Genomic DNA, 19843 nt, shown 5'->3' with positions numbered 1-19843 from the left:
CCTAGTGGCAAGAGGCCTTGACTTAGAGTCAGGAAAGACCTGGGTGCAAATTCTCCTTCTGGTAGTGACTAGTCGTGTGGCCTTGGGAAGTCACTTGCCCCCTCTGAGCCCCAATTTCCTAGTCAGTAAAATGGAGATAATACTTAGAATAACTCGCTTGCAGGGCTCAGAGGAAATAATGTATATGAAATGATTTGCAAACCTTAAATACTATATTAATGTCAGCCATTCTTGTCATTTTCTGTCTTCTGAATAATCTTATAGCATTTGTGAAATTGTTCTATTTTGGCAAGACCTGTCAAATTCTACTCTAAAAAGTGTAAGTGAGACAACTGCTCTTCTGTTTTGCTCTTTTGATTGAGTGTGTGAAAAATTCATTCATGACATGTACCTGTTACTTATTCTTATGATCATTAATAAATGGACAAAAACATTTTTCTTATTGGTTCCATTATCCTTTTGTATTTCCATCAAAAGATCATTTTAGAAGTATATTCTTTTTTTTTTCTTTTTTTTTGGCTAGGCAATGGAGTTAAGTGACTTGCCCAGGGTCACACAGCTAGTATCAAATGTCTGAGGTTGGATTTGAACTCAGGTCCTCCTGACTACAGGGCCAGTGCTGTATCCACTACGCCACCTAGCTGCCCCCTAGAAGTATATTCTTAAAATAGAAAAGTGGTTGTTAGTAGACCCTGACCTTCATAAATAGACCAGTAGTTGTCCAGTTAGATTTTCATAGCTTGCCATAAAGACTCAACTCTTCATAGCCAAATGTTGAAGAGCCTCTCCAGACATAGCTAAGCTGGTCCTCAGCTGACTGGAGTATGTGGGAATATCTTTCTCATTTTCATGCCTCATATAACTTGAAATGCCAGTATTATTTCACTGATTTAAAATAGATTTATGGCATTGTTCAGATGATAAAATGTTATTCTAAAAATTTCGGAAATTCTGATGGGGCTAGTCATGTTTACTATTTTGAATCTTATTGTAATGTTGAACATAGAATTTTTAATATTGCTTGTGCCTGTTATTCTATTAAAACTAAAGCATTAGGGACAATTTAGAAGAACAGTACTCCTTGACTGAATAGCAAATAGTGATTAAAAAAAATTTATTTTCAGTTCACAGAACAAAACAAGCATTTCCATAACACAATACAATAAAAAAGATGATTGCACATGAAACTGCAAATCTACCACGAACAACTTCCTATTCTCTCCAAATATACAACAAAGTTATCATGTAATTTTTTTTCCTTTTTTTTCTTCCCTCCCCTCCTCCTTTCCCTAGAGGTGGTTACCATTAGATACAAATAGGTATATGTATGTAAAATTATCCTTTTCCATTTATCAATTCTTTCTCTGGATGCAAATAGCCTCATTTTTTTTATACGTCCTTTATTTTTAATTTATATACTTGTAATAGTCAAAATGACTTAGTCACTCAAAGTAGTTCATAAAACCGTATTATTATTATTATATACAATGTTCTCTTGTTTCTGCTCACTTCACTCTTTACCATTTTGTGCATGCCTTTCTAAGATCATTGAGCTCATTTCTTATAGCACAGTAGTATTCCATCACAACCATATACCACAACTTGTTCAGCCATTCCCCAATTGATGGGAATCCCTGCAATTTCTAGTTCTTTGCCACCACAAAGACATCTACTATAAACATTCCATTCACATTCAGAGATATAATTACTATTTGTGAATTTCCCTCCATGTTATTTTTATTCACTATTTTCTTTCTCAGCCTCTCTTTTCACACTGTCCCTATTACCTTATCTTCTACCCTTACCCTCCCACCTCCCACTTCACCTACCCCTCCAGGAGTCCCCCCCATCCTCTTCACTTACTCCCCCCAATCTCAATCCGCACACTTCTCTAAAAGTCTCCCCCATTTTCTCCCCCCAGCCTCCCAAATTCCAATCTGTACACCCCTCTAAACCCTTTCCCCGAGTTTTCTCACCTCTCTACATGTTCAGAAGACTTCTCTACCCTTCCAGATGCACATGTTGTTTCCTCTTCAACCCAGATGAGAATAAGGTTCCAACGTTACCAGACTTCCACCTCCACCTGCTTCCTCTGTTTTAGTTCTTCCTTTCACGCCCCATTTTTATAATACAATTGCTCCCTTGTACCTTTTCCTACCCAATTTTGTTTTTTACAATCACCTCATCACGCATAATTCAGCCCCGACCTTTCTTTCAAACTACCTTAGTAGTGAAGACAGTTTTGAGAATACTGATAACATTTTCACAAAAATAAGTAAACAGTTTGACTTTAATGAGTACCTTTTAATTAGTCTTTAATGTCTTCTTTATATTTCTTCTGGATCTTTTATGTGGAATTTTCCATCAAATTCGGGTCTTTTTGTTACAAATACCTAAAAGTCTTTCAGATTGTCAAATGTTCTTTTTTTTTTTATTCCGGATTATACTCAACTTTGCTGGGTAAGCTATTCTTGGGACATAACCCCAGCTTTTTTGCTCTTTGAAATATAAGACCTATAGTCTTTTTTAGAGTAGAAGCTGCTAGATCTTGTGAAATCCTGAATGTATTTCTGTAATATTTAAATTTGTTTTTTTCTTGTTGCTTGCAATATTTTCTCCTTAACATGGAAGTTTTGAAACTTGGCTATGACATTCCTGTGTCTCCAGGGATCTCTGTCAGGTGGTGAATTGTAGATATTTTTCTATTTCAACCTTCCCTTCTTGTTCTAGAACTTCAGGGCAATTTTCCTTAATAATTTCTTGTAATAATATATCCAGATTCTTTTTTTGATCATAACTTTCAGGTAGTCTGAGAATTCTTATATTGTCTCCTTGATCTGTTCTCCAGATCAGTTGTTTTTCTAATGGGATGTATCAGATGCTCTTCTATTTTTTTTCTAGTTTTATTTCTTGTTTGTTTTTTTGGTTTTTTGGTTTTTTTGCTTTTTTTGGCGGGGGGTGAGGCAATCTGGTTTAAGTGATTGCCCAGGGTCACACAGCTAGTTAAGTGTCAAGTGTCTGAGGTCGGTTTTGGACTCAGGTCCTCCTGACTCCAAGGCTGGAGCTCTATCCACAGCGCCACCTAGCTGCCCTTCTTGTTGTCTTTGGACCAAAAAAAAAAAATTCATTTCACATCGAATGTCTTTCCATTTTTTGGAGTCTTCCTTTATTTCAGTCAGCATAATATTATAGCTGCACATGCACAGGTCGTGTGAATTTTTAATTAGATTCATTATCATATATTTGATAGTTTTTAAAATAAATTTTTATTAAATTATTTTTATCTCTCAGAAAATAAGAATACAAATGATTTTTGTGAATTGATCTCCAATCATACTTTTTTTGGTTGACAAAGATACACTGTCATGTCATCAGCAAATATTTTGGACCCTTCATTTCCAATATTAATCCCTCTAATACCTTTTTCCTGTCTTATCATTTCTAATTTGTGTTTGTAATACTGTGTCAAATAAAAGTTTTGGAAGTGGGAAATAAAATCGCAAAGTTCATTATAAGTAATTTGTAAATCTTCGTTTGTAATTCTCTTGTCACTCAACTATGTTATCTTAAATTATTTTCTCGTTTTTTTAAAAGGCATCTAATCTTGATGAGAGTAACTGGACAGCAGCATTCTCCCCACAGCGGTCGGCACTCTTCACAAACGCAGATCCCTCTAATGTGACTGAAGATGTCACTTTTAGTGCTGTTATGCTACGTGAGGATGATCCTGGAGAAGCTGGTAAAATGACTTTGACTTTCATTTGTGATGATGTTGATTTGGTTTTCTTACAAGTAATTAACGAAGCACTCATTTCATAGTCTCCAAATTTTAGTTCTTCAACAAACATCTTTTAAGCACCTACTTTGTGCAGAGCAGTATGCTAAGTATTGAGGAAGATGCTGAATTTAGGTAAAGCAGGGTCCCTGTGCTGTCACGGAGCTTGAGGCAGGAGTGGGTGTGATCAACAAAACTTCATGGAAATGTTTCATTGATTAAGCGAATGAGGGTTTTGGTCCTGGACCTTATTCCTATTTTTTGTCTTGATGGAAGATGGTCATACAAGCTTCATACTGTGATAGATCTGTGATTCCATTCGTATGGCTATTGCTTCCAAAAATGCAGATTGTAAACCATCCACACCTGCCTATTGTGCAAAACTATTGCCCTGTATTCCCTTAAATTCTCCACAGAGAGTTCATTCAACATGCTGGAAGTTTGCTGCAGCTCTTCTGACGTTATATGGATGCCCATGGAGCACAAAGTCTGCCTTGTCAGTTCTCTCTCCTTCTTGCTGCATGTCTAGCACATCCTGAGCAGTTACTTGTAATATTTTCTACCTGCTCATCAGCGGCATGTTCCTCTTGATTGCCTTTTGGGTATCCATGTAGTTTATGTGTAAGATGTATATCCACATGGACTGGCTCCATGTCACTATGTATCCAGGTCTGGCCAATAGGTCTTGTGTATCCATTTTGTTTACCTTCTGTGACTACTTAGGCCATATAACCTTTGAGTGGTACAATTCTTATTTAGGAGACTGCAATGTCTTAAGAGCTTGAGGCCGTTAGCACAATGTTATCCGTAGACCGGACCACCTAGAAGGCCACAGCACTTAGAACAAATCTGTCTTCTGTTGGAGCTCTGCCCTGGGTTTTTTCTTCTTGTAGAGGAAGAGGATGAAAACACTCTGAACGCCATATCCTTATAAAACAGCAAGCAGCAGTAGAGGAAAAAATAAGGTAACAGAAAGTGAGAGACATACTGAATTAAAGTCAGCCTAGGCGCATTAAATGAAGGGGCAAGGAGGACAGGAAGCAAGGAACATGGAGATGGGTCTGCAAAGATTTTTATAACAACCTCTTTTTACTGTCGATGTCATTGGAGTCACCATTTTTGGACTCCTGCTAGTCTACTATTGCAGTCCCAAACATGCTGTATGAGGAAGTAGAAAACTACCAAAGAAAGCTAAAATGAGAAAGGTCGAGAATTTTGCTTTGTATGATCTTAATTCAGACAGCATCTTTCTGCTTCTTCTGGAATATCTATTCCTTCATATGTTCCTTAGTAGATTTGTCTTTTGATGTAAATAGAAGAAATCATTTGTGTTCATTTTTTAGAAAATTGATGTCCCTGGTAGAATAATAGAAGATGTGAGCAAACAGTTTTCAAAAGAATTGCAAATTACTAACAACCATATGAAATCATTATTCCAATCATAACCCACTTAATAATGAAGAAAAATGCAAATTGAAACAACTCTGAGGTTTGCTCATAGCTAGCAAATTTCAAAGACAGTAATGCAGGAGGTGTTGTAGAAAGACAGACACATCACTGCGTTGTTGATAGAGCCATGAAATGCTCCAACCAATCTAGAAAGCAATTTGGAATTATGTGAAGAGGGATTTAGACGTCCGTACCCTCTGACTTTGAGGTTTCATTGCTAAGTATATACCCCAAGAGTTAGTTGACAAAAGGCCTCATATACACTAAGGTATTTGTAACATTATTTTGTGTTAGCAAAGAAGTGGAAAAAAGTACATGCCCATTAGTTAGTTAAACAGATTGTGGTACATGAATGTAATATTATTGAGTTGTAAGAAATTAACATAATGAATGTAGAGAAACATGGAAATGCTTCTATATGACCTGACACAAAGTGAAGTAAGCAGAACCAGGAAAACAGTATTCATAATGATTCCAGCAAGAATGTAAATGAAAAGAACAACAGCAAGACAACAATAAAAAATGAGTACTTCAAAATTATAATGAGCCTGCTTGACCCCCAAAAAGACATGAAAAACACCTTCCCCCATTTCTTTTTAGAGGTGGGAGATGGTAGGTGTGGGACATTACATATAGTGTCATATTTTTTCTATACTTTGACTAGTTTTGCTGAACTTTTTTTTAATGTTTCCCTTTCATTTTTTATTATAAAAGATGGCTCTCTGGGAGAGGAGTAGAGAAGGAATACAGTGGAAAATATAGGTGATGTAAAAGCAAAAAAAAAATCAATAAAAATTTATTTTAAAATAATGATACTTCTTAGAAACTTTTGTTCAGTCATACAGTGATGCCGAACTCTTTGTTAACCCCATTTGGGGTTTTCTTAGCAGAGATACTGGAGTGGTTTGCCATTTCCTTCTCCAGTTCGTTTTACAGAAGAGGAAATTGAGGCAGAGTGAAGTGATCTACCCAAGGTACACTGCTAGTAAATATCTGAGGCCACATTTGAACTGAGGAAGATGAGTATTCCTGACTCCAGCCCGGCACTCTATCCACTGTGCCACCTAGCTGCCCTTTCTTAGAAACCAATTTCTATTAATTTTGAAAGTTACTCAATTTCTCAGTTTTTGTTCTATAGTATATTGTTATAAATATCTTCTGAAATATCTATTCCTTCATATGTTCCTTAGTAGATTTGTCTTTTGATGTAAATAGAAGAAATCATTTGTATTCATTTTTCAGAAAATTGATGTCCCTGGTAGAATAATAGAAGATGTGAACAGTTTTCAAAAGAATTGCAAATTACTAACAACCATATGAAATCATTATTCCAATCATAACCCACTTAATAATGAAGAAAAATGCAAATTGAAACAACTCTGAGGTTGTCCTAGTAGTTTATATTCTATGTTATGAATTAATTTAGAATCCTAGACCTTAGAGCAGGAAAAGATTTTGGACATCATTTAGGCCTCATTTTATGGCTAAAGAAGCTGAAATCACACAGCAGAGCCAGGGCTAGAATCTGTCTTCTGACTCCACACTAGTCATTTGTGGTCTGTATCATGCTGCCTCTTAACCAACCTGTTGGTCTAAATTAACTCATTTTCCTTGGGAGGAAGTAACTTTACCTTTGCTGTTTATGTTTTGACAAACTATTGGTTTCTCCTCTTCACATACTAATTACCAAAAATCTTAATGCAAAAGTCTCATTTTATCATGAACTGGTGACAGGTGTATGTAAATAAATACTCTCTGGGTTTTCGTATTGTTCATTTTCCCTGAGAACAGCTAAATTTAGCCATCTTGTCTCTATTCTTGTGATATTTCACTGTGCCTTTGTATTCTAAAAGGGCATATAGTTTTCTCAAATATTTTTAAGTATTTCTGATTTGGAAAGACTGAAATAGAGCATAATTCAGATTTTTGAAATTTAGCCCCAGGTTTTCTTGACGTCAGTGTCAGGAAGAGAAGAAAAATATCAGGTTAATTAATGTTATGCCAGGATGTTAATTGTTACAATAAAGCTTTCTTATTATTAAATCAAATTACCTGAATACATGACACTCAGCGCTATTTTCTTCCTTTTCTTTTTGATATACTTTAGCAACAATGAGTATGTTTTCTGACTTCCTGCACTCATTTCTGAAGCACGCTTCAACTACAGTTTTTGAACTTGTAGAAGAGTATGAGCATATTTGTGACAGCCAGGTAAGCTGTTTTACTCTTATGTTGCCTGATCCCGGTACTTTTGTTATTAAAACATTGAGTAATATTTCAGTTAATCCTGGAATCACCTTATGAAGAAAATAATCATGCAATCACCTTTTCATTAGATAAGGAAGGGAATTACCCCCCTTTCTTCCCAATCATCTGGATAAGTCATTGAAGGAGTTAGACATGAAACTTAGGAAAGCCTTAAAAATTGAGGTAAGGTTACTACTTGGATGTTGACTTCTAAATAGGAACTAATTTATGACTTATAAGAACTAAGTTAATTACCTATTAGCTTTTTTTTTTTAAAGCAAATTTATAAAGTGGTTACTTTGAGGATTCACTTAGATTCGTATCTGAAATAGCTAACACTTTGCCCTCACAGTCTTTTTTGTGGCTAAGTATGAATGGAACAGGTAAAATTTTTATCAATGAATTTGCAATATTAAGAATGTTATGAAAGGAAGACTTGCAGAAGGAAAATTTACTTTCACCAATTCAGTTGAACACATTCATTAAGCTCCTCTGTGTGAGAGGCATTGTTTCCCCTGTAGGAGTTACAGAAATCAATCAAACAGTTTTTGTCCTTAAGGGCTTTGCACTTTATACGCTATGATGATGTGAATATTTCTGAGTTAGAAAAAAAACACTGATTAGGTAGGATGACACTATTCTTCATCCTGTATGAAAAGGAGGAGTTGTGGCTGATGAAGTTGGTCATTTTGGATAAGAGGATTTTTCAGAGCCAGCTTTTGAGGATGTACAGAGAGAGGCAGCGTGGTGGGGTGAGAAGAGAGGCAGCCGCAGAGTCAAGAAGACCTGGGTGTAAGGCCCGCTGCCAGCACACGCCAGCTGGGTGGCCATCAGCGAGCCCTTCAGCCCAAATCCCACTTGTCATGCATCCCACCTGCGCAGTGTTAGGCCGACCCCTGAATCTCCTTGGGCCTTTTGGTTTCCTGATCTTGTACATTAAGAGATTAAGCTGTGTGGCTTCCGAGTTCCCTTCTAGTTCCAGGTTTTTGATCATCTGACCTCCTGTACCTGAGGGATCTCTGTCATTTGTAAGACTAAGTTGCAGAACAATTTCTGTCTGCAGTTGGTTGAAGGGACTTTCTATACCGATGAGGTCGCAAGTCTTGAAACTCTTCTCTCCTTTCTCTCCCCCCTGCACCAAGGGGGGATGGGAAGGGGAAACATTCAGACTTTCTTATTTTAAATGAATCATAAAACCTCCTTTTATTGAACTTGATTTGTGTTCTTAAATATGCTTTACAAGTCCAGTCTATACTCTTTCCAGAAAAGGCCACTATTGCCACATCTCCCCCCACCCCCAAATCTTTTGAAATGTATCAATTCTATCCCACTTCTTTTTATTGTTTAAGTAACTAGAGTAATGTTTTCTTTTAAAAACATTTTTTTAAAAAATGTAAATTTTCCATTTCTCTCAGTTCAGTATTTTATGTTCTTATGGTGATAGTTGCCTATCCTGAGAGAACCTTAAAAAGACCTTATGGGTATCTATTGATATTAGATAAAATGTAGCATTTATTAAGCATTTACTGTGTGCCAGGTACTATGCTAAGATATTAGATTTCTCAGATCTTGTTTAGGTAGAATCTTTATGGAGGTGGAGCCAAGATATCAGAGAAGCAAGAAAAACCCAGTACCTTCCCCTTCCCCCCCCCCCAACAAAAAAAGAAAAACCCAGCCCTCCTCCAAACAGATTTAGAAAACACACTGTGCCAAATCCTGATGGAGAAATGCAAGACAAAGTCTAAGGGGGTTATTTGTCTAACTCAGGTAGACACAGGAAGACAGACATCTCTACAGAAATACGACGGGGTCTGGCTAGGAGTACACCATGTGTAGCATCCCAGTGCTCAGGGAGAGGCTGTGCATCTGTGCAAGAGGAGGTCCCAGATCCATATCGAGACATTGAAGGCTCAAGGCTGCAATGAAAGGATGCCAGACGGCAGTTTCTTTATTATTACCAAGTTGCAGGTCAGAGATCCATGGCAAACTGAAGAAGGGGACCTGTATTCAGTAATAAGGAGTGGTTGCAGGCCCTGGACTGTACACTAAGAGAAGCAAGTTTAGAAGTAAGCAGCAGCAGTGTAACTTAGACCCCAGGAACAAAGAAGGATCTCAGTTCCAATTTCTAGCCCAGCCCAGAACCCTCAGGGGGATATCCATGGTAGGAATCCGAGACCGAAGGGGAGCCCACGGTTCTTTCACTCTGAACCAGCAGAGCTTGCTGGATAGCTGATAGTAGATGAGTCTGGCAGCTGTCGCTAGCATCCAAATCCAGGTCAAACTAAAACTGAGGAGGTCCATCAATCAGAAGTTGCCCTGGATCAGACCACTTTGGGAGTATTGAAAGCTTGCAGATCCCCAGTCTAAGCCATCCCTGAGATGCTGGAATAGCACAACACTCAGTACCCCTAAAAAACAATAGCAGAACCATCTCAGACCTTCCCTTCAGACATATACAGAGCCTGACCCTGACATCAAGTTTGAAGTCAGGAAGTTGGTTGGAAGAATGAATAAACAAAAAAAGAATCCCACTGTTATGATGACGGGGGCACTCAACTCAAGTACAGAAGAGTGACTCCAAAATATCTATAAGCAGAACCTCAAAGAAAAACAGAACGAGCACAAATTCAACTAGACTTCTTGGCTGCAGATGAAGCAGGAGTTTTATTGTTGTTTTAATAAGGGTTTTTTTTTTTAAATTTAATCAATGAAATGAGGGCGCTTGAGGAAAAAGGAAAGAAAAGAAATGAGAACTATAGAAGAAAGAATTGGAAATGTAATTAATAGCTTGGCCCAAGAGGTACAAAACCTGGCCTAAGCAATAAACTCCCAGCCATTATAATGGACCAAAATGATGACTTCATACAACAAAAAGAAATATTAAAACAAAGTTAAAAGACTAAATAAAATCAAAGCAAATGTAAGGTATCTCAAAGCAAAAACAACTTATTTGGAAAACTTAGCAAGGAGAAAAATTTAAGAATCAAGGATTACCTGAATACCATGATCAAAAAATTCTCCATATCATATTTCAAAAAAAATCTTAAAACTGTCCAGATCTCTTAGCACCAGAGGGCAAAGTGGAAATAGAAAGAATACACTGTTAACTCCTGAAAGAAACACCAAAATGAAAACTTCCAGGAATATTAGAGCCAAAGGCTAGAAAGAAAAAATACTGTAAGCATCCAGAAAGAAAGAATTCAGATATTGAGGAGCCACAGTCAGAATCACACATGTTTTAGAAGCCAGCACTTTAGAGGAGTGAAGAGCTTGGAATATGATATTTTAGAAGGCAAGGACATGGACTTATAGCCAAGAATAACTTAATCAGAGGGGAAAAAAATAGACCATTAATGAAATAGAGGACTTGAAAAGTTTGGAGCTATGTAGAAACTAAATAGTTCAAAGAGAAGCTTACATTAAAAGGTAAGCATAAAGGGACGAGAAAAAATGCTTGCGTTCAGATATGGGGAGGTGATACATGTCCTCTCTGACATCATCAGGAGTTATAGGGAATCTGATTTAGACAGAAGGCCTGGAAATGGCTTTGTTAGGTATTGATCCTCTTTTAACAAAAGTATAGAAAGAAAGGGAAAGAAGAGTGTACTGATGGAAGGGAAAAGAAAGGTTAGGAAGAAGTATCTCATATAATCAAGATTTGAAAGTTGACCTCTCTACAAAGAGAGGGTAGGGGGGAGCAACTGATACTTCAACTTCAATCTCATCTGAACTGGTTAAAGGAGGGAAGAGTACACATACACAGTAATTGGAATCTGAGGAGGTGCTCATCAGCTGAGGAGTGGCTGAACAGGTTGTAGTGTATAGATGTAGAATGCTGGTGTGCTACGAGAAATGAGGGAGGGAGTGGTTTCTGAGAAATCTGGGGAGACTTGTATGAACTGCCGTAGAGTGAGTAGAACCAGGAGAACAATTTATACGTAGAGACAAACATGAAAGCCATTAGGAATTCTGATCAAAGTAATGATCAGCCATGATTGCAGAGGACTAACAGTGAAACATGCTACTTGTCTTTTGATTGAGAGGTGACACAGAGGTGCAGAATGAGACACACGTGCATATACACATAATTGTCTTTCAGACATAAACCATGCAGCAATTTGTTTGCTTGACTATATGTTTGTAATAGGAGTTTTATTTTTCTTTCATTCTTGGTTGGGATAGGAGGGAGAGAAGGTGCATTTTTGTTCATTAAAGACAATATACAATTTTTTAAATGGAAAAAAAAGGACCTTTATGTATATTGAACATATATTATTAGATGTGCATCGGGAAAAGCAAATATTTGTCCCACACTAATACTTAAGTGTCAGCCCAATTTTAATTTATGCAGTACGTTTAAGTATAACACAAAATAAGCTTGAGGTAAACATTTGTGAAACCTATACTAAGTGTAATTAGAACAGTTAGTAATCTAATAACATCTTTGTGCTCATGAATTAATAGAAAATTCTTAGAGGTCGTGATGGCAGAAGATGGTGTAATCTTGGTATGCAATTATTTCTTCTTTCAGGTAAATATCTTAGGTAAAATAGTGAGCAGAGCAACACCTGGACTACAGAAGTTTTCAAAAACAGCCAGTGTGCTGTGGCTTCTTCAGCAGGAGATGGTTACGTGGAGACTGCTATCCTCTCTTTACAGGTAAAGTTCTGTGGCAATCATAGACAAGATTAGTGTAAATGACAAATCATGAATAAATACATATTTGGGCTTAAAATGAGTAGGGATGAGTTTGTGAAAAGGCTTTGCTATCATGTATTATTTAAAAATATGTTTATTGATATCTTTTGTTTTTACATCTGCTACATTTCCCACTGCATCCCTCTACTTCGTCCTTCCCAGAAAGCGATCTGTTGTTTTTTTTTTAAGAGGAAGATAGAAAAACATTTCAGAAAAATCAATCAACACATCAAAAGAATTTAACATTATATACAGTGGTCAACATCTGTGAAATACCTCTCACTTCCCTTGCAAAGGAGATGTGTCATATCTCTCTTCTGTAGAGCCAAGCTCAGTCATTCTAATTTTGAAACATTCAATTTCCAATGGTTTATGGTTGTTCTTTTTATTTGCATTGTTGTGGTCATTGCATATATTGTTGTTCTAGCTCTGCTTCACTTTGCATGAGTTCATGTAAGTCTTTCCACACTGCTCTGTATTTATCTATTTTGTCATTTCTTACATTCACATATCACAATTATACCATTGCTTGCCTGTTGTAATGAGTGAATCTTGAAAGATTTGCATATACAAGTGTATACACATATACATAAGTGTTTTTTCATCCAGAAGTATACATTAGAATATTAGTTCTCGGTTTTTTATTTTATTTTTCTTATTTTTTTTGCTCATAGCACAATACTTGCCATGCAGACTCACAGCACACTAAATGTTTAAGTTGGCAACAGAGAAGGGTTCCTGGCCTGATGAGCCTCCAGATCCATTACCTAGGCCCTAGGATCCCTCTACCATTTTCCCCGCCAAGCAAAACCTCAGAATTATGGAAGGCTTAGTGGTGGGTATGAGTTTTTTGTAGCACAACAATATGCTATGGCACCCCCTTTTAGAACATTATAGGGTAAAATAATATCTAATCAAGTGCATCTTGTTAGCAGTAAAAAACATACCCGTTTATGTTCTTAATAAAATGACAGTTGTTTTGCTCGTAGGCATCAATGTGTATTAGGTCAGATCAGATATTCATTATCTGACTATCTGATGTAGTTAATACATATGTATTGTTTGGATTTCTATGATCTAAACAAGCATTACAGAGTTTCCATGCCATGTTTTAATAATTAGGTAAGTAAGTATGAATTATAAACTTTTTTTCTTTTTGTGCTTTTTCTGTAGGGACAGAATACAGTCTGTACTAGAAGAAGAAAATGCATTTGAAATTGCTGTAAGTCTTAAGTTAAAGTATTATGAATGGTGTTAATTAAGTATTGAATGGTGGTAATTTTTTTGATGAAGATTTCCTTTCTGTCATGCATACCTTCAGAATGGGGGAAAGTGTTTCTTAGTGATGACGGGATTTAAAATTCTTTTTTTGCATATGATGGAAGGAGCCGTTGCTGGCTCTGGAGTCTGAGATCCTGGGTTCCACTCCTACCTCTAATTGTGATGACTTATGTGGCTTTGGGCTCATCATTTAGCCACCCTGCGATTTAGTTCCCTCATTTGTAAAGTGAGGGGATTGGACTCTGAGTCCTGTCCTGCTCAATGATCTTAAAAATTTCAATAAATTTAAGTCAGTTAAGGATATGTGATCTTTTGTTCTGTGAAAAAACGTCTTCTGTAAAAGATAATATTTGAGAAGGGAATGACAATGAAAGATCTTCAGTATAAAGACATTTGCTTTCCATTTTCTTATGTGTGATAAAGCTGTATCCAGTTGTATTAGATTTTTTTTTCCTTTGAACAAAAATTAAAAGTCTGGGGAAAATGAAATTTTAAAAATATGAATATAATTCAAAGAAAATTCAGCTTGTTTCTGTTATTGGTTTAATTGACTTAATTATCCTCTGTATAGATAGCACTCATATCTATATTTTTCTTATCTATTAATATCTGTTCTATTCTGTGTCTTTCTGTTCTTATCTATGTGAGAACGCTAGATTCTCTTCCTGGGACTGTAGTTTTGCCTCTCCAGTATATTGGACATTTCAAATTGGGTATCCCATTGGAATCTCATTTAACATGTCCAAAACAGTTCATCTTTCTTCTCAAATTCATCCATTTTCTAAACTCTGTTTTTGTCAAAGGCGCTATCATTCTGCTCATGACTTGCATTCACAACTTTGTTTTATTTTCAATTCATTCTTTCTCATCCCAGGTATTCAATCAGTTGTGAAATCTTGTCACTTCTACCCCCACGTCTCTCCCACTGATCCTCTTTCTGCTCACACGACCATTATCCTAGTTCAGGTCCCAGTCACCTCTTTCCTGGACTATTGCAATAACTTCCTATTTGTTTTCTTCTCAAGTCTTTCCATTCCTTAATAAAGCTACTAAAATAATTTTCCAAAAGAGCAGGTCTGACCATGTCACTCCTCAGTAACAGTGATTCCCTATGACCTTTAGAGTCAAAGGAACTCTCTGTTTGGCTTTTAAAGACCTTCGCAACTTGGCCCCCACCTACTTAAACATCATTCCCCTTTCCATATTCAGCAGTCCAGCCAGATTGATCTTACGCTGTTTTTCTTCAAACACAGTACTCCATCTCTTACCTCCATGTCTTTGCACTGGCAGTCCTCCATGCTTGGAATATATTCCCTCCTCATTGCTGCCTGTCATCTTATACTTGCAGCATTTCCTGATCCCCATCCCTTTCCCCCATTTCCCCCCTTCCCATTACATTGTATTTTAGATATTTTGTATATACATATTGGGCATGTATTATCCCCTCTGTTGGAATGTAAACTCCTTGAGGGCAAGATCTATTTCATTTTTTACTATTTTATAACTGGTGCCTAGCAATACATAGTAGGCATTTAATAAATACTTATTGGGTAGGTACAAATGGATTTAATAGTGAGATGTATTCCTGACATTTTTACAAGAAAGAAATTTTTATGAGGAGGAATTTTTACAAGAAGGAAATACAAACATATATTTGTCATTTTATAAAGGTTTAGGTCCCCCTGTAGAGGAACTTACTGAAGTTACTTCCTCCCTACTCTCAAATTTTCTCTTATATGGTTTTGTTGTAATAATATTATAATGGCAGAGTTTTTATTATAATGGAAATGTTTGTTCTTGAACAGTCTCTAAATGCCAGTGAAAAGACAATTGTGGATACACTATTTCAACGAGATTCACTTATTCGACAAAGCCAGGTACGAGATGGGACTTTAATTTTTTAAAATATAGGAAAAAATTCTTTAAAAAAAAACTTACAGAAATACAAACAGCACATGTAAAATTAAAGTTTTTACACTGTATTTTTCCTCTGGATAAATTTACTTAATTTTATTGAAGCTAAGAGAAATAACATGGAAATTATAATACAATCTCCCAGGTTTCTTAATGTGGTAGAGATGAAAAGTACTGTGTCTTCCAGAAGTCCTTCTAGAATTAGCCTTTGAGAAGCTGGCCCATTATACGATTTACTGCTGAAATGTATCTTTTTCTGCTGCTGCAGTTCTAATTACTTGGAAAAATCACCCATGGTTATTTGTCACGCCTAGATAAATTGGAAGAAAATTTAAATGTTTTTACCAAGTTTTTGTTAGAAAGCCTACTTCAAAGAAGTATAGATCTTAAAATTGTGGTTAATAGAATTATTTACTTTTCCAGCTGGTGGTGGATTGGCTAGAGAGTATTGCCAAGGATGACATTGGAGATTTCTCGGATAACATCGAGTTTTATGCAAAATCAGTATATTGGTAAGTCACTGAACATTCAACTCAACATTTATTAAGTCCCTGCTATGGATATACTATTATGCAGGGTGATGGAGAAAATACAAAGTTTTGTTTAGAGCCCTCGTAGAGCTTTGCAATCCAGTAGGTGATAGCTGTTGTTGTTCATTCATTTTATTCGTATCTGACTCTTTGTGACCCCTTTTGGGGGGTTTTCTTGTCAGAGATACTAGAGTGATTTGCCATTTCCTTCTCCAACTCATTTTACAGATGAGGAACTAAGGCAACCTGGGTTAGGTGACTTACCCAGGATCACACAGCTGATAAGTGTCTGAAGCCAGATTTGGACTTAGGAAGTTGAGTCTTCCTGATTCTAGTGCTGGCACTCTATCTGCTATGCCACCTAGCTGCCCCAGGCTGATAGCACTATTACATAAATACTTACAATTAAAAATCATAAAGAAACCATAAGAATCTAAGGAAGGTGCTGAGTGAGATGGAAAGGGGTTGTAATTATGTTGATTAGGAGAATTAAGGAAAATATCTTTGAAGCACGAGCTTTTAATTTGACCTTTAAACGATGTAGAGAATCTACAGGTAGAGAATTGTCAGTCTTTTAGGGCTAGGGAAAATGGTAAGCAATGGTATAGAAGCAGGAAATCTCAGGGAGTGTGCAGGGGATGGCAAATGGTCCTGTTTGATTGGAGTTTAGAGGACATGGTGGTGATAAAAGTGGAAAAGTAGGGTTGGCCTCTGATCTGGAGGGCCACAAATGCCTGACTAAGGAGTTTGAATTTTATTTGATAGAAGGGAACCACGACAGGGTTTTGAGTCAGTGGGTGATATGACATGACATGACATGACATGAATGTAGAAGATAACTTCAGCACTTCAGGGGTCCATAATTTCTTTAGTGTGGGTGCTGCTTTCACCACTGTGAATCACTGGTACTCTGTACCTTGGTATATGGTATGTGTTCGTCTCCTGAGGAGAAGTCAGCCATTTCAACCAACTACCACTGTCAGGGCAGGCAAGGCAGCCTAGCTTAAGCAGCAGGGCACCCCAAGGGAGAAATAGAAGGCAGCATGTGCCAGGCAAGTCAAACTACCCCTACCGCCTTGGCTACCCTCTCCCCTCAGACCCCAATGGTGATGGTCTGGGACTCCAAACCCAAGAGCCTTAGGAATGTGTTTCAAGCCCAGTGCCCTTGGCTATCATCCTGGAGAGCAACCCTCATGGAGAGGTAGCCTGGCAGCTGCTCCTACAAGTGGTCCGGTCACAGCTACCGAAGCCTCAGAGAAGAACGCTCTTGGCACCAAAGTCCTTGGCACTGTCAAATGGATCAAAATCAGAAACTGATATTATTCTGTTAGTGGAAAAGAGATAAAGAAGAGACATCACAGTCTGCTTTGCTGCTGTACTCTAAGGACCCTGGGTCCTTTCTACCTGACTTGCAGCTGAACCGTTCCATTAGCGTGTCTCCCCTATTAGAAGGTGAGCTGCTTGAGAGCAGAGGCTGTCTGACTTTTCTGTTTATATCCCCAGAGCTTAGCACAGTGCTTTGCCCAAAGGAAATGCTGAATGAATGCTTTATTCATTTATTCATCCTTGGAGACAAGTATTAAAATCATGTGAAAACTGTTCATAGGATGTGTGATAAAAGAATAATGCATTATCAGCCTGCTGCATCTCTATAAAAAACTACAGCAAGCTGGCTAAAGGCAGTCATTAAAATTAGGATTAGCCCAGCTGAACTTGGAGAAGCTCGCTAGCTCTTTGGCTGCAGAATAATTGATTTTTCGTCAAGAACAATGCTTGAAGACCTCCTACTGAGAAGTTGAGGTCTGCTTTAGTGGATGGAGTACCCAGACAGAAGAAACCAGAGATCCTTGAATTATTGAAGAAGAAAGCAGAACTGCTTTGCTTAGCAAATCACCTTTACATGTGTTCCCTTTTTACCAGAGGTGAATAAAATAACCCCAACTTTTTGTCTAATTCTCTTTAAAAAGAGAGAAAAGGAAAGAGACATTCTGGCCAGCTTTTTTTGATGAGCCTCTCCAGATTTGCCTGCCTGGTCCTCCAGAGCAGATCTCTGTCACCAGGCCCGTAGTTGAAGCCTTTCCAGCTTTAGAGGACTTGTCAGAGTTAACACTCTGTTGGTATGATCTTCAAGGACCGTGTCTTGGCGAGGCATCAGAATAAAGCTGTTGTGGAAGAAGGAAGATATTTAGCATTATTGTTACAAAGAACTGAATAATAATTTCTACTTTGAGGCGTTATTTAGCATGGCCATTGCTCAGGAGTCTAGAACCATGGTATTTGTTATGTACTTTTGAAAAGTCTATTTGTTAATGTACCATAAGTATCTGAAAGTTTTAAGTTCTATATTGGATTCCATAAAAGTCCAGTTAATAAAAACTGCTAAAGTTTTTTCAGACTATTTTTTACCCATAAAAACTTTGTAATTGAAATAAGCCCTTAGAATGAAGGTCACTTTTTAAATTTTTTTTTTTCAATTAAGAAACATTTTCTTCTTCCCACCCCCTACAATGGGGGGGAGGGAGATGATGCAAACCATTACAACAAATATACATAGTGAAGCAAGACAAATTCCTACGTTGCCCGTGTCCAAAAAATGTCTCATTCTGCCTATTTAGTCCGTCGCCTTTCTGTCAGGAGGTGGGGGGTCGTTCATCATTCTACCATTTTTAATACTTTGCTAATGATAGCAAATACAATATGCTATCAAATGGTCTTTCTTTGCTCTTTTTTTTTTATAAATTTATTTATTTTTGGTTTTCAGTGTTCACTTCTGTAAGACTTTGAGTTCTAAATTTTCTCCCCTTTTCTCCACTCCTCCCGCCCCAAGGGAACCTGATAACAGGCTATCCGTGTACAATCATGTTAAACATATTTCCGCATTAGTCATGTTGTAAAGAAGACTTAGAACCAAAGGGGAAAACCAGGAGAAAGAAGAAGCCAAAAAAAAAGAGAGAGAGAAAATAGTATGCCTTGATGTGCATTCAGACTCCCAGTTCTTTCTCTTAATGTGGTTAGCTGCTCTTTCTCTACAGGCTGTATTTTAGCCTTCCAGTAAAGTCCCTCCAGCACATCTCCAGTGACCTGTCACTTTGGACTCCTTTTTCTCATATTCCTTTGCCCTAACACCTGCCAGTAACCATAAGCCAAGGAGCACTCTTGGACAAAAGATGACTTGATTTAAAAAAAAAAATGTTTAAAGCTCAGATTGCCTTTGATTTTTATAGAACTCTGAGGTTGGTTTAGTGGTTGCTTTTTTTTTTTTTCCCTCGTTCATTCGCCAGAAATAAAGTCTGTAGCTTGACTAATCTATTCCTAATTAGGATATTACTTCTATAAATTTGCATTCTTTATATGACTTATTGAGGTTAGACTAGACCACTTTAATGAGCATTTCTTTAATAAATACTTGCCTATGCACTTTGATTTTAGTGAAATGGTCAAATTTCTTATTACTACCAGAAAGCAGCTTTATTGGCTGGAGATACCTTTGTCTCAAGGGAACCAGCTTATGTTCTGAGTAGTTCTGCATCAAATTGTATTGTACTTTTAGGTTCCCTGTTTGCAAAATGAGAAAAATAATATCCACTGGAAGACAAAAATTAGTAAAATTCCCTTTTTAATGTTAGTGTTGGGATGTTGCATTATTACTACCTGTATACTGGGTTAATCTACCGGGATTTTACTATGGAAGGTGCTATGTGAGTTGAGACATAAGTACTCTTTAATCATGAGCTATAATGAAAAAGAGGGGGAGTTCTAATGTGCCTTGCAGTTTTAGAGGAAAGGTTCTAGTAAATATAAAATATCCCTAGAAGTAGGGGGGAAATACCTGTTGTAATTATGATTCCAGCCTAAGGAACACATGGCATTTATTTGCCTATGGGGGAAAAACCCTTCACATAAATGTCAGTCTGGTACTAGCATTAATCTTATAGTAGTAGGTGTCAGC

At 37.2% G+C, this 19843-nt stretch overlaps 1 protein-coding gene across 1 annotated transcript in view; it reads left to right on the top strand.

The window, feature by feature from the left end:
* NUP107 (nucleoporin 107) overlaps window positions 1-19843 on the top strand; it is a 52192-nt gene that overhangs the window by 9219 nt on the left and 23130 nt on the right. Inside the window, exons 5-10 of the mRNA XM_027854179.1 lie at window positions 3595-3739; window positions 7332-7435; window positions 12003-12130; window positions 13343-13391; window positions 15256-15327; window positions 15788-15876. Coding sequence (XP_027709980.1) covers window positions 3595-3739; window positions 7332-7435; window positions 12003-12130; window positions 13343-13391; window positions 15256-15327; window positions 15788-15876 — 587 coding nt within the window. The remainder of the gene's footprint in view (window positions 1-3594; window positions 3740-7331; window positions 7436-12002; window positions 12131-13342; window positions 13392-15255; window positions 15328-15787; window positions 15877-19843) is intronic.

This window comes from Vombatus ursinus, unplaced genomic scaffold, assembly GCF_900497805.2.
Source record: "Vombatus ursinus unplaced genomic scaffold, bare-nosed wombat genome assembly UNPS02010320.1, whole genome shotgun sequence".
Taxonomy (NCBI): Eukaryota; Metazoa; Chordata; class Mammalia; order Diprotodontia; family Vombatidae; genus Vombatus; species Vombatus ursinus.
The sequence above is the reverse complement of the archived record's forward strand: the minus strand, read 5'-3'. Positions and strand labels throughout refer to the sequence as shown.